Source organism: Medicago sativa, chromosome 3 (assembly GCF_051527215.1).
Source record: "Medicago sativa cultivar Bolivia chromosome 3, Bolivia_mono, whole genome shotgun sequence".
Lineage (NCBI taxonomy): Eukaryota > Viridiplantae > Streptophyta > Magnoliopsida > Fabales > Fabaceae > Medicago > Medicago sativa.
The window spans coordinates 94417730-94431338 of NC_140751.1; the positions used below are offsets into that span (position 1 = coordinate 94417730).

Sequence of the window (13609 nt, forward strand, 5' to 3'; positions counted from 1 at the left end):
AAATATAATTCTTATTTTTTTAGCAATAAAAAAGACATAAAAAAACTATAATGATTAATTTAATGGGAAATGGTAAGTTGTGCAGAATGAGTCAAAAGTGGAAATATTTTTTGTTGTAATTAATGCATTTGAATTTAATTTTTTTTATTTTTGATTAATTAAATACACAAAATTTAAGAAAATATTTCTATTTTTAAATTGCTTAACATGTGCTCTTAAAGCACAAGTTAGCATTACCCTAATTTAATAAACAAAAGTAGAAATATTTTTTGTTGTAATTAATACATTTGAATTTAATTTTTTTTTTACTTTTGATTAATTAAATACACAAAATTTAAGAAAATATTTCTATATTTAAATTGCTTAACATGTGTTCTTAGAGCACAAGTTAGCATTACCCTAATTTAATAAACAAAATAACAAATTATGTGTTGCAAAATTCTGTAAAAGAAATCTTGAAAAATTACTCTTTTCCATTTCAAAATTGTTCATTTCCTTAATTATGTCCAACGTAGGTTAACTTACGCTCGGCTTTTTCAACGTGAGTTAATTTATGTTGGACATTTTTCAACGTGAGTTAACTCACGTATGCATGTGAATGAGCAAAAATAAAAGAGAGACGAGCAATTTAAAAAAATCTTTGTTCCAAAAGCTTTGAGGAAGTTATACCTTATGCCCCAACATTTAATCATTTACGCTACAAATTATTAAAATGTCAATTTTACCCTTTTATCATTTAACTTCACCCCTCATAAAATTTCCGGAATACTCAAATTAAAGGTTTCTGGTAGATTAAGTTGTAAACCGGAACAATTGAGTAAAGAATGACTATTGGTATTCTTTCTTCTTAAATTGAGGTTTGAGAGGAAGTGAGGGAGGGCAAAGAGAAAGAGAGTACAGGGCCGTCTTAAACAATTTAGAGACTCCGTTATAATTTTAAGATATTGGCCCCCAAAAAGAAGCACACAAAAAATTGATGGTCTAAAAAAAATTGGGGTACACTATATAGGGAAAAATATATACATATGAAGAAAAAAAAAGATTAAATTTATTAAAAAGGAGTATTGGGCTTGAACCCAGGTGAGGGAAGCAAAAATTCACGGAGACAACCACTAAACTATGGAACTTTCTATGTAATGTACACACAACATTGAACATATATAAAGTAGTTTTAATGGCCTTCCATATATAAAAAAAAAAAAAAAAAATTTGGGCCCCCAAAAAATCGAGGCCCGGTGTCATAGCCCCGCCTCGACGGGCTATAGGCCGGCCCTGAAAGAGTACACACACTTGCCTGTATCGATGAATATAAAACTAATTACAGTAGAGAACATGATACCAAACCTTATCATATCCTTCATGGAATTATTTTTTTGGATTAAAAAATGAAGGGTCTTATAATTCCGCAAAAAAGTTTAGATCCAAAGGTTAGGAAATAAATAAACATGCGTGTTTAATTCTAAAGGTTAGGAATTTTTTTGAATTCTTTATCTGGGATTTTTAGCAGGTTTAAGAATTGGATTTTTAGCAGGTTTACGAAAATTGATAAAAGTAAAGTAAAAAATGCTTTGCCTCTTTACCTTTAGATCTAAAAAAATTGGAACTGTGAATATGAAAGGTTGCATATTTCAAATCTTTTAACAAAATATTGTTGTTCCAGAATATTGTGTGGGGTGAAGGCAACTTATAAAAAGGGTAAAATTGACACTTAACATAATTTGTAGGAGTAAAAGATTAAATGCAGGGGTATATGGTATAATATTCAAGCTTTGAACAAACAATACGTTTCGGCCCAATAACAAAAATTGAAGTTGGGCCCAACTTTATATTCTCATCGTTGACTGACATTACCTTCTTTTCGTGGATGATAAAGGATATAAATAGGTGACGACGTGGCAGTTTCTCACCCGTTTTCTTTTTGCATATTTTTGAAATGTAGAAAAATCTCCACCACATACATCACACTATACACATACTACTTGTGTGCCTACTAAATATGCAACTCATATAACAACAATGCCATGTTTGAGTGAAACCAAACATTATCCAAAACTTCACTAGAAACAAAGCCCAGTAATTATATATTTTTTATCGTGATGAAGGAACATAGTCTCAAAATTTGTATTACCAACACATTAACACTGTTAGTGATGGTATCATTAATTTGTTGCACCAATGTTGCCATTAGCACAAGCAACAACAACCTCAATCCAGTGATACTAATACCAGGTAATGGAGGGAACCAACTAGAAGCAAAACTAACCACTAAATATAAACCTTCTACCTTAATTTGTGATCCATGGTATCCTCCTTTCAAGAAGAAAAATGGATGGTTTAGATTATGGTTTGACTCAAGTGTCTTACTTGCTCCTTTCACCAAATGTTTTGCTTCTCGTATGACTCTTTATTATGATCAAGACCTTGATGATTTTTTTAATGCACCTGGAGTGGAGACACGTGTCCCTAGCTTTGGTTCTACTTCCTCTCTTCTTTATCTTAATCCTCGTCTTAAGTAAGTTTATTTCATTATCATGCTTTTAACCTTAAATTTTGTTTTATTTCCTGTACTTTGTTTTGGAAGTTTTATGTTGTCTTTGAAATTAACAAACTAGCTCATTATGAGATCATCCAATTTGGTTGTGGGACCAAGTCCTTGATTTAGTGAAACTTTAATTTAGTACATGTTTGAATTGACCGTGAGTTTGTCAATTCGATCGTGATTCCACCAAACTTTCCATCATGAGCTCTAGTTATTATTATGAGTGAACTCAGAATATTTGTGTTTGAATATATGAAATCAGTATTTGATCAAAACTTCAAAAGTGCTATCATTCATGTTAGTCTTTTTTTAGGCTAAGTTTTTAACCTTCGGACTAATTTGATAATATTTACGCAAGAGCGTTTGAATGAGATGGTAAGAGATCTCTTTCAGCTTAACCAAAGATCCTGGTTCGAATCTAGCCATGAGCAATGTTAAATCTTTTGGGGGAGAACTTTGCCACCCATTGCGGTCCTTCGAGGGATTAGTCTTTGTATAGTTGCGTGCAGAGGATACCCGGTTAACACCAAAAAAAAATTGAAAATATTTGCTAAAAGACTATACTGTTTGGACTAAAATGACCAACAATTTATAATTTCTCGTCAATTTCGTAGGTTCAAAATCAACTTGACAATACCCCTACAATTTCAAGGTTCTAACCTGGTGATACACTCATTGATAACTTGTGTTATATTATTCATACAATAGAATATTTTATCTTTCAATTATTATATGGGAAGGAATATAATGCAGTGGAACAAGAAATACTTGCCTATATGAACACTTTTCTAGATAGATTGAATCGGTATGTTTGTATCATCAAATTGCAATATGTTTATATATAGACACTTTTTACATCTGTCCTCGTGAGCCTAGCTCAGTTGGCAGGGACAGTGCATAAAATATGCAAGGTTCGAACCCCGGCCACCACCAAAGAAAAAAAAGACACTTTTTACATCTATATAAAGCTACGGACATAATGCTTTAGAGAATTAGCTTGACATTATTGTTTTCAGATGATGTTACTGCTCTTCATTATGCATTAATCAGTGTTCTCATGGCGGACAAAATAGGGACAATGATGCATATTGTTAGTTCTATAAAAAGTTATTATATGGTACCTTACAATAATACAGTAATGTTACTTGTGTAGGCTTGTCACAGGGTACATGGCGCCCTTAGTAGAATCATTAGAACAGCTTGGTTACATAGATGGTGAAAATCTGTTTGGAGCTCCCTATGATTTTCGATATGGTCTAGCTGCACCAGGTCACCCATCTCAAGTTGGTTCCAAATTCCTAAACGACCTAAAGAATTTGATAGAAAAAGCAAGCAATTCCAATGGAGGGAAGCCAGTAATACTTGTCTCACACAGCTTAGGAGGTTTATTTGTTCTCGAACTCCTTAATCGAAACCCTTCTTCTTGGCGCAAGAAATTTATTAAACATTTTATAGCACTTTCTGCTCCATGGGGTGGAACTGTTGATGAAATGTTTACTTTTGCATCAGGCAATACTTTGGGAGTGCCATTAGTAAACCCTTTGCTAGTAAGAAATGAACAGAGAACTTCTGAGAGTAACCTATGGCTTTTGCCTAATCCTAAGATATTTGATATTGATAAATCTTTAGTTACTACTCCATATAGAAGCTATTTAGCGCATGATATGGTTGATTTTCTTAAAGATATTGGTTTTCCTGAAGGGGTTTATCCTTATGAAACTCGCATTTTACCTTTGATAGCGAAAATAGATGCACCGGAAGTGCGTATGACTTGTATTATAGGAAAGGGTGTGAAGACTCCAGAGGAATTGTTTTATAGGAATGGTGATTTTGACGAGCCCCCAGAGTTTTCTTATGGTGATGGTGACGGAACTGTGAACATGGTGAGCTTGTTGGCACTTGAATCTCTATGGAAAGATGAAAAAAATCAGTACTTGAAAGTTATTAAGATTGGTGGGGTGACTCATACTTCAATATTGAAAGATAAAGTTGCACTTGATGAAATAATTGGTGAGATTAGTAGAATTAATTCTCATGCTCAACTTGATTTGAGGAATATTTCTTTAGCTGCATTTGATGAGAAATGATCGTGGACATGTATAGTAACAATGCAGAAAGCTAGTACTTGATGCGATGGAGTCATATATCCATTATCTGCAAATTTAATTTTCTATAGAGTTTTGTATTGACATTTTATTATTGATATAGGTATTAATAGTTATAATGAGAATATATGAACAATATTTTTGACCATTGATGTTTTGAAATTGTAGTGAGTTTTGATATTAAGAATGGCTTAACATAAGAAAGAAAACATACTGATACACCTAGTGCATGTTTGGAAATAGTAATTATTGGATTTAAGTTGATTTGAATAAAAATCAACGATATGTTGTTGATGGAACTGGAAGGGAGTGACTTTGACACAAAAGTACTTGTCTCAAATCAAGCTCGAATCTTTTGAGGTTACTGAGGGATAAGAAGCAAGTTCTATTGTGAGCACTGGGGCAGTGCCTCAATTGATTAAGCTTTTGTCTAGTTTGAATAATGGTTGCTTAGAAATGCAATCCAGTGTTGAAGCAGAAGTCTAACGAGTTTTGATGATGTGCGTGCACTTACTCTACTAATATCTTGATTACTACAACAATATCATCAAAACCCAAGATAATTTCTTTATAGTTTCTTGCACGTTTTTAAATACAACCAACTCTGTTTTCCTTTAACATGCAATTTATATACTTTAATTCTAACTTATAGAATTGTGTAAGGAGATTTGTTTATGACAGGATAAAAATGTGCAGGGCTAATGGGTCAATAAGAATAAATATGGATTAGGTGCATCAATTATGGGATAGTCAATGTATCAAACCCACAGTTTTTGTATCTCTATATTATTTATGTTCCTCTTGTTGGTGTGTGAATTGTGACTCAAATTTGAGGGAATGAATTATTGGTGTGTCAAAGTGTGAATGAGAAATCTCACATTGAATGAAAAATATAAGTTAAACAACATATAAATGAGACGACATTCAAAAGATAACCAATCTGACAAGTTGTGTAGATATCCAGTTTTTTTATGGGTCTTGTTAGGCACTGGTTAAGGAATACAAAAGTAGAAAAGTTGTCTTAGAAATATAAACTATTACTTTTGACTAACTAATTATACACCACTTTTTAATAAAATTTTACCTCTTTTAGCTGCTTAACCAATGACCCGAGGGCACTGGTTAACATTCTCCTTTTTTTATTTGGACCCTTCTATTTATAATAAATTTTGATAAAATAATATTTTTGACTTCTACACTTACTCATTCTTAATATTTTAGGGGAACGTATGTTTTTCCACGTTATGATTCTCACATTCCTCCAAGAGTCCAGAACCCACACCACAACTCACTCAAAACATTTACCAATCTTCAAGTGAGCATTATCCATATGTAAATTTGGAAAACAATATTGCCTTTCTATGGCGGGGGTGCTCATTGAATTCAACAAACTCAAAGTATTGTATATGTTATGAACGGAACTCAAAGACTGACAATGCTTATGGAGGATTGGTGGAAAAAATGCTCCTCATGAGATGGTTGCGTTTTGGCTGGAATTCGCAGTGGAGGTAGTGGCCAATGGCGGGGATGTATCAGCACTTAACTTAGTATAATGCACGAGGTGGGCGAGAGGTTTAAAGCACGGGTGAAAGGTTTAGAGTGAGGTTTACCTTGATTGATAAGTCACAATTTAATGCTTAGCCTGATGAATGCGGTAATGATCGTAGCCTAGCTCATAGCACTAGAAAATTGAAGCGATTCACTAGATGCATGTTTGCTTGCCATTATGAAATATTTGATCCTACAATGAAGGTGAAGATGCATCATAGCACTAAAAAATTCATGTGCACATTAGATCCAAACATAGTATAAATAAATAGTTAGATGTCACTTGTGCGATGTTTAAGCAATCTCGTAAAAGAACCGTAATAATGATGCATCTTAATGAAACCGGTGACAACATTGCAATGATGAAGCAATGAAGATGGATAGAGGAAAAATAATTCTTTCATGTTCGATGAGATTCATGTGCAACCCAAACCATTGATTTGGTAGGAGAAAGAAAAAAAAAGTAGAATCTATAATTAAAAAAAGAAAAGAATAATAATAGGTTTAAGGGTGGAGAGCTCTCAAACTTAGAAAACATGAGAGAACAAATGAGTTTGATTCCAAAAAGCAAACATGAAAACATATTCAAAATAACATTATTGTAATCGATTGATTAAGTAGTAATTAAAAAATCAAATAGTGTATGTATTGTAAACATATACAAGATTTTTAGGTGGCTAACTTCGTGTATATATATACGGTACATATATTTTCTCTCTTTTTTTTTCTTTCTAAATGATATAGACAATCATAGATGTATGAACTTTCTAGTCACTATTATAAATAATAATTGATATTTAAAATTTACTCATTAGATGATATTTAAATAAATCTACAATATATTTTCGTACGTATTTTCATTTGGTATTGAATATGGTTATCCATTTTTAGGTGTTAAAATAAGAGTATGAAATATGTTATGCACGTGCTTGATTGACATCTCGGTTTGGTTGTCTCATTCTTATTCAAATTCAACTGCAACTGTTCCATAAATTAAATAGAATAGATAGATCGGTGGTGTGTTGCGTCTAAAATCGAAAAGTAGACGACCACCGTAATGCAACACCCACCTGATCCCAACTTTTAACCTCTTCTCTCAATAACAACACCATTCGAAGGTCGCTTTTTTGTTTTAAAAACAAAACAAAAACAAAAAATGTCATCATGGTTTGCTCGTTCCCTTGCAAACTCTCTCCGAATCGATGATGATGATGATGATGGTGACATTCAAAACGACGTCGTAACCGAATCTCCAACCACCTCACCTAGAAACAATAATAATAATGCAGATGAATCAGAAGAACAAGAAGAAAATAATGATGAAACGTTGCAAGGTCGTGGTGTTAAAGAAGACCTCGACGAAATCAAACAAACCCTAACTCGTCAATTTTGGGGTATGGCTTCTTTTCTCGCTCCTCCTCCTCCTCCATCAACTATTTCTCAATCTCAACAACAACAGCAAGTTGATGCCGATGTAATTTCAAATCAAAATTCTGAAATGGAACAAGGTGTGTTTCGTGGGGATGATCCTCAACCGAATTCGGAAGGAGAACAGGAAAGGGAATTTGATATACAATGCGCGGTTGGAATTACTGAGGAGGTTTTGACTTTTGCATTGAATATCGCTATGCATCCTGAAACCTGGTTGGATTTTCCAATTGACGAGGAAGATGATAACGACGGTAATCTTCTTCAATCAAACTTACAACTTTGTTGAATCTTATTGCAGCGTGATTTTTACATGTTTATGTTTTGAATTGCATATAACTGTATCCATTTCTGATAATAATAATAATGTGCTAGATTATTGGTTTTATCTGTTATCTGCATCCATTTCTGTAGCTATGAATGAATTTTGATTGAATGTAAATTTATTGTAGATTTTGAAATGTCCGAGGACCAACGAGATCATGCTATGGTTGTTGAAAGGCTTGCTCCGAGATTAGCTGCGCTAAGAATTGAATTGTGCCCTTGTCATATGAGTGAAAGTTACTTTTGGAAAGTCTATTTTGTACTTTTGCATTCAAGGCTTAATAAACAAGATTCTGAGGTTTTGTCTACACCCCAGGTTTGTTATTTCGCAGTTTCCTTTGCCTTTCACACTGCTCTTGTTATCTCTTGGAACATGTTTTTGATCATTTGATGAAGTAATTTTGAACACTTATTTATGTATTTATAATTGCTAGGATACTTTAGAGTTTAGACTACAAATTATGCTGTTCCAGTATTTCTATTAGATAGCAATCCAAGCTTGAAATTTGGAAGTAGGTGGTTTTCAATGCCATCTTTTGGGACTTTACTAGGGAATAATTGTCCTCTGTAGTTCTCTCTCGTGTGCAATTGCTTGTAAATTATAAACTAGGCAGGGTGACCGACTGATAAGGATGCAAAAGTTACCTTACTGTTGCATTTATTCCTTTAATTCATGTTGCTTGGCCCTCTTTGTATATTGTGGCTTAATCATTTAAACTGAAATGCTTATATGTTCAATACAATCTGAAGTTCTTCTCAGAGGTTTGAATTTATGGTGCTCTGTAATTTCTATATTCTATATAGCATTATGATATTTCAAAAAAAAAATTCCTGATTATTGGTAGAACTCATTGTGTTTTACAAGATAACCCAATTAATAGCAGATCATTAAAAATCCGCTATAAGAAATAGCGGATAACGTGGCAGGAAAATAGCGGAAGCTGCAAAGTGGTTGACATAAATGATCGTATACAATAGTTCAAACAACCGATAAAGCATGATGCTTAATTACATACATTGCTGCAGAAAAACCAGAAACAAATTAAAAGTGAATTAAAACTCAAAATCTAAATGGTAGTTCAAAACAACTAATTACTGGTAGTTCTAACTAGTAGTGATAAAGATAAAAAGATCTAATTATTCTCCTCTTCCACAACATAATCATTATCTTCATTTTTAGATAGTAAGGCATATCCTTCAACTTCTAAAATGAATCCTCGTGATCAATGTCTTGAAGGAGATGAAATATGAAATGAAGAGAGAAGATGGAGAGGCAGAGGCAGTTTAGTGATGAGAGGTTGCTTAGGTCGTGGGGTTGAGGGATTATATAAGACCTCATGTCATCACCGACTCAACATTATTTTATTTCTAATATTTTTAAAAATATGTCCTGTGCAGCTCATGTGATATTTTTAATTTTACCATTAGGGGGAAAAGCATAAAAAAAACAGAAACTTCCGCTATGTAATCAATAACCGCTATCACAAATATGGAAAAAACCACCACTATTGCGGCGGTAGGTAGCGGAATTGCAATAGCGTATGGGCCTTCATCACAGTTGCCCCAAATCCCAATATGTAATAGTGGTATAGCGGCGTTATACCGGTTATTTAACACCTCTCTAAATGTTTTTGTTATCGTCAGTGTCTCAATACTCAATGGTTATGTAAACAATATTTAAATTTCTACTTCAGTTGGGAGATCTGTTGATCATCAAAAATATGTTCGCATTATGAGTCTATCTCTATCTTTCTTCTGCTTAGTGAGACGTCAATAAGTACACATATATTTCCCCTGTATATTCTTGTGTGCTCCATTTTCTAAATTTCTTTTGCCTTTTAAGATTTCTTCTAATTCTCTAGAACACATTAAGCAATTTTAGATACAGACTGGAGTTTCCAGATTTTGATTGTTATTGGAATCCAAGAATAGAGATTATTGGAAAGATATAATCGCTATTATTATAATCTTTCTTCCTGGTGTGAATTTTGGTGGCTCGTATTATTAGAATTCCAAATTATAATACACACGATTAGTTCTTAAAATGTACACTTCTCATATGTTAACGCCTAATACGGATATGTTTGGATTGATGAAAAGGGATAAATGGATGGGATCGTTAAACATTCTATTGTTTGGATTGTTCAGAATAGGATGTAAAAGAATGCAACATGATTTCATGGACTCTACCCCATTCCATCCAATATCTCACCCCCACCCCCTTGGATTTTGAGCAGAATGGGACGGAAGAAGTCTCTTGCTTCATTGAATTATATTGCAGTCCACTCTACTCTCCATTAGATATCCTAAGTCCTAACATAGCCTCACAAGTTATAAGTTTTTAAAAGAGAAGAGTGTGTTATTTTATGCATTAGACTTCTTATGACCGTGCACTTTGATGGGTTGGCTAATAATCGAGTTGGTAGCTGTAGTTGTTTCTTCTTTTGGATTGCAAATTGCAATATTTATAGTTATTTTTAAAGTGAAAGATTTGTAATTGGGATGTGTTAGATTAGATCTATCATTGTTTTACCATGGAGAATATTTGCTTTATTTGAAGAGAGGTTTGCTGAAGTGTTTCTCATTTTTCCTCGGAAAGTAGTGTTGAAATGTTCCTTTTCTTAGTTTGGTTCATTGTTCGCAAGCAGTATTTGTCTATAATACTTATGTCTAAAGTTTACATGCTCTTCTACATTCAGCTAGTATTTTAAAGCTACGATAATGGGTAGATAAACTTCTTTAATATCTTAGTTTTAACTTTTGCAGGTCATGGTAGCCAGATCAATGTGGATGCAGGAATTGCAGAAACAAACAAAGCCTGAATTTGAAATTTTCGGAAGAAGTGATCTCTACTCAAGAGACAATGCTCAGCATCATGATTCTACTCCCAGCTTATCAGATGACACCTATTCTGATGACATGCCTCATCGGACATTCGGATATAGAACAACTTCTTTGTCTGTGATGGCAGATAATGAGTCTGAAAAGTACACAATTGAAAGTTCTGGATCACATTTATCAGATAAGTCGGTTATTGAGGAAAATCCAAGTAATAAAACTGAAAACAAAGATCTAAAAAGTGGTCGAGCTTCTCAAATTATGATTCAGGACTATGATGACGACGGTGATGATGATTGGCCAGACGATGATTCTGATTTAGGGGGATATCGTGGAACAGCGCTCCCTATTGTGAATGAAGAAGATATATCTTTCAGCGATCTCGAGGATGATGATTATGGCATTAAACATGTTAGTAGCAATTCAGATTCAAAGGTGGTGTGAACTTCAGATGACACGACTGAGGTGATTTTAGGGGCACTGGAACCTCACACGGAACAAGAAATCAAAAAGAGAATTGCCAGATGTTTGGTAAAAACATCAAACATGGATACTGGTGTGTGAAATCTATCTTTTTTGTCCACATAATGGTGAGCGAAGTTACAGAAATGCTGTGATGATATTTGAGGCTGTTAAAGAACTTGTTAATGCCTTTTTCCCTACAATTTTTTGCCGCAAGGCTAGGTGGGTTTGAAGGTGAATCTTGTATTTCAAAACAACTCAAATGGAAAAGAAGAAGCAGAGCCAAGAAAAGCAATCTGATGTTTGATAAGTGTTTTTTAGATATCGAAAACATGGTTGTGGGTTGAAATATGAGCATCTATTTCAGGGACAACTTTGTTTTAAGACACCATATAGGTGCAAGAATGTATATAAAATGCCTTGTTTGTCATCAAATATCAAATATAGATTTGATTTTTTTCATTTATTTATGGTGGATGTAATAGGGTTCGGGTTTCTACCCCGGTGTTGTTCTCCTGAATCCTAATTGCCTTGGTGTGTCAACTGTGTTTGAAAACCATAGTGATTATTTCAATAATTTGATTGATGATAAACTGGAAAGTGTTTTTCATCTTAGAATATACCTCTTCAGGATTCTTGGCGTATAATTTTCATGTTAAACTCTGGGAGAACGCGAAGGTTATTTTTTCTGAAATGATAAACGTTAGTGTTTGTAATATTTTATTTTGTTGGAGTAGGGATTGAATATTCTCCCTCCTTTAACTCTCTACATCAAACTAAAGTTATATCTCCTAGGAACCAAAGGTTTATAATTTAGGAGACATGGTTTTTTGAATTACATTTTGGCTGTTTGTTAGAACGGATTCTCGACTATCTTACATGGTTACCCGAGATGTCTGCAATTTACGGCTTGTGTTTGGTTTTCCGTTTGCAACACACAAAAGCATGTTTGTACGTTTTCTGATGTGTTTTTACCGTAATTTCTTAAAGTCCCAAATACTAACTTCTACACTAACGTGGTTTTTTACTGTGATTTTCATTAAATTTCGTTTCACAAACGTTGTACCAAATATACAATGTGGAGGTGTCTAATACAATATGTTGAAAATCTGATATTTGTCCTGGCGCCTCAAGGGTGTTGTTTTTTCTGTTTTATTAGTTGTTGTGGCTAATATTGTTGGAAATTTTGGATCACGCATATAATATTTAAATGTACTAGGACAGTTATGTTAAATAGTCAAATTAAAGTGATCTAATTCATATTAGGTTTATGATTTAATTCATACATATTTTTTCTAATTTTATGATGGGTAAAATTAGAAAGAATAAAAGTTAAAAGGTCATGACTGATCATGAAAAGGCATGGGAACTTTATAAATAAATGGTTATGATTCCTGATTTTTATACCACATAGTATATTATTTCCAATTTATCGTCGAAATTGTTTTGATATATTTCCTTATATTGTAAAAGAAATAAAACTGTGGAATATGTGAACCATGAAACACACTCAAAACCATGCCTGTCACCAACTAAAAAAGCAAATAACTCTAAATTTGTAACATATATGATATCTCTAAAAAAAATGATATATGAACAACCCATACGACAACCAATATTTTCATACGTATACATACAAAAAATAATAATATTTTTTTATCAACCTTGTTTTCCAGCACATCCACTTAAAAGGGAGAATGATATACGTTCACACAAAGATTCTTTCGATTTAGTTATACAAATAACACAACTTTTAGGTATTTTGCAAGAAGATATTTTTTTTCCTCTGTTGAGGAAATTTATGTTAGGCCCAAAAAAAAACTCTTGAAGATCAATCTCTCCTTAGAAAGAAACCCTACATGATGACTCTTTATTTTATTTTATTTTACAAAATGATAGCCTTATTTGTATTTATCTCGTAATCAATCATCCTCTCTCGTCAAATAATTTATTTATCAATAAAATACACTATAGTTAGTAATATCGTCAAAATTTAGTGTCAATCAAATATTTTTCTTTTAGGTCAGCCCCCTATTTAAAAGTAAGATTGTACTATATTTTTTTATATTTGTTTTCTGTGATTCATAGTCGAACTAAACATTGAATATAAATATCTCCTTCAAACCAAATTTAAATATTAATTCGCCGAATTATCAAAATCTAAACTATTTGGTTATACTTATGTATCTAAAGTTTAGTGTGAGGTTAAGAGGCAAACAACCTCTTTTTACTATAAGTTGTTCATGTTAAAAAAAGCTTGGATACAACCTGTTTTTACTACAAGTTGTTTATTTATGTTAAAGCAACAAATCGTTTGTTACTAAATATATATTGTCATTATCCCTACTACTATTGCAAATTGCAA

General features: G+C 33.0%; 2 protein-coding genes across 2 annotated transcripts; both read left to right on the forward strand.

Annotated features, from left to right (window-relative positions):
- Positions 1-2021: 2021 nt before the first annotated feature.
- On the forward strand, positions 2022-4792 carry LOC146942200 (alpha/beta-Hydrolases superfamily protein). The gene is made up of 2 exons (XM_085756151.1): positions 2022-2512; positions 3693-4792. The coding sequence occupies exons 1-2, from the start codon at positions 2097-2099 to the stop codon at positions 4624-4626; spliced, it is 1350 nt and encodes a 449-aa protein (XP_085612277.1). The 5' UTR covers positions 2022-2096; the 3' UTR covers positions 4627-4792.
- Positions 4793-7211: 2419 nt separating this feature from the next.
- LOC146942201 (BSD domain-containing protein) lies at positions 7212-11837 on the forward strand. The gene is made up of 3 exons (XM_085756152.1): positions 7212-7874; positions 8073-8260; positions 10711-11837. Exons 1-3 carry the CDS (start codon positions 7349-7351, stop codon positions 11224-11226), a joined length of 1230 nt encoding a protein of 409 aa, XP_085612278.1. The 5' UTR covers positions 7212-7348; the 3' UTR covers positions 11227-11837.
- The last annotated feature ends 1772 nt before the right edge of the window (positions 11838-13609 follow it).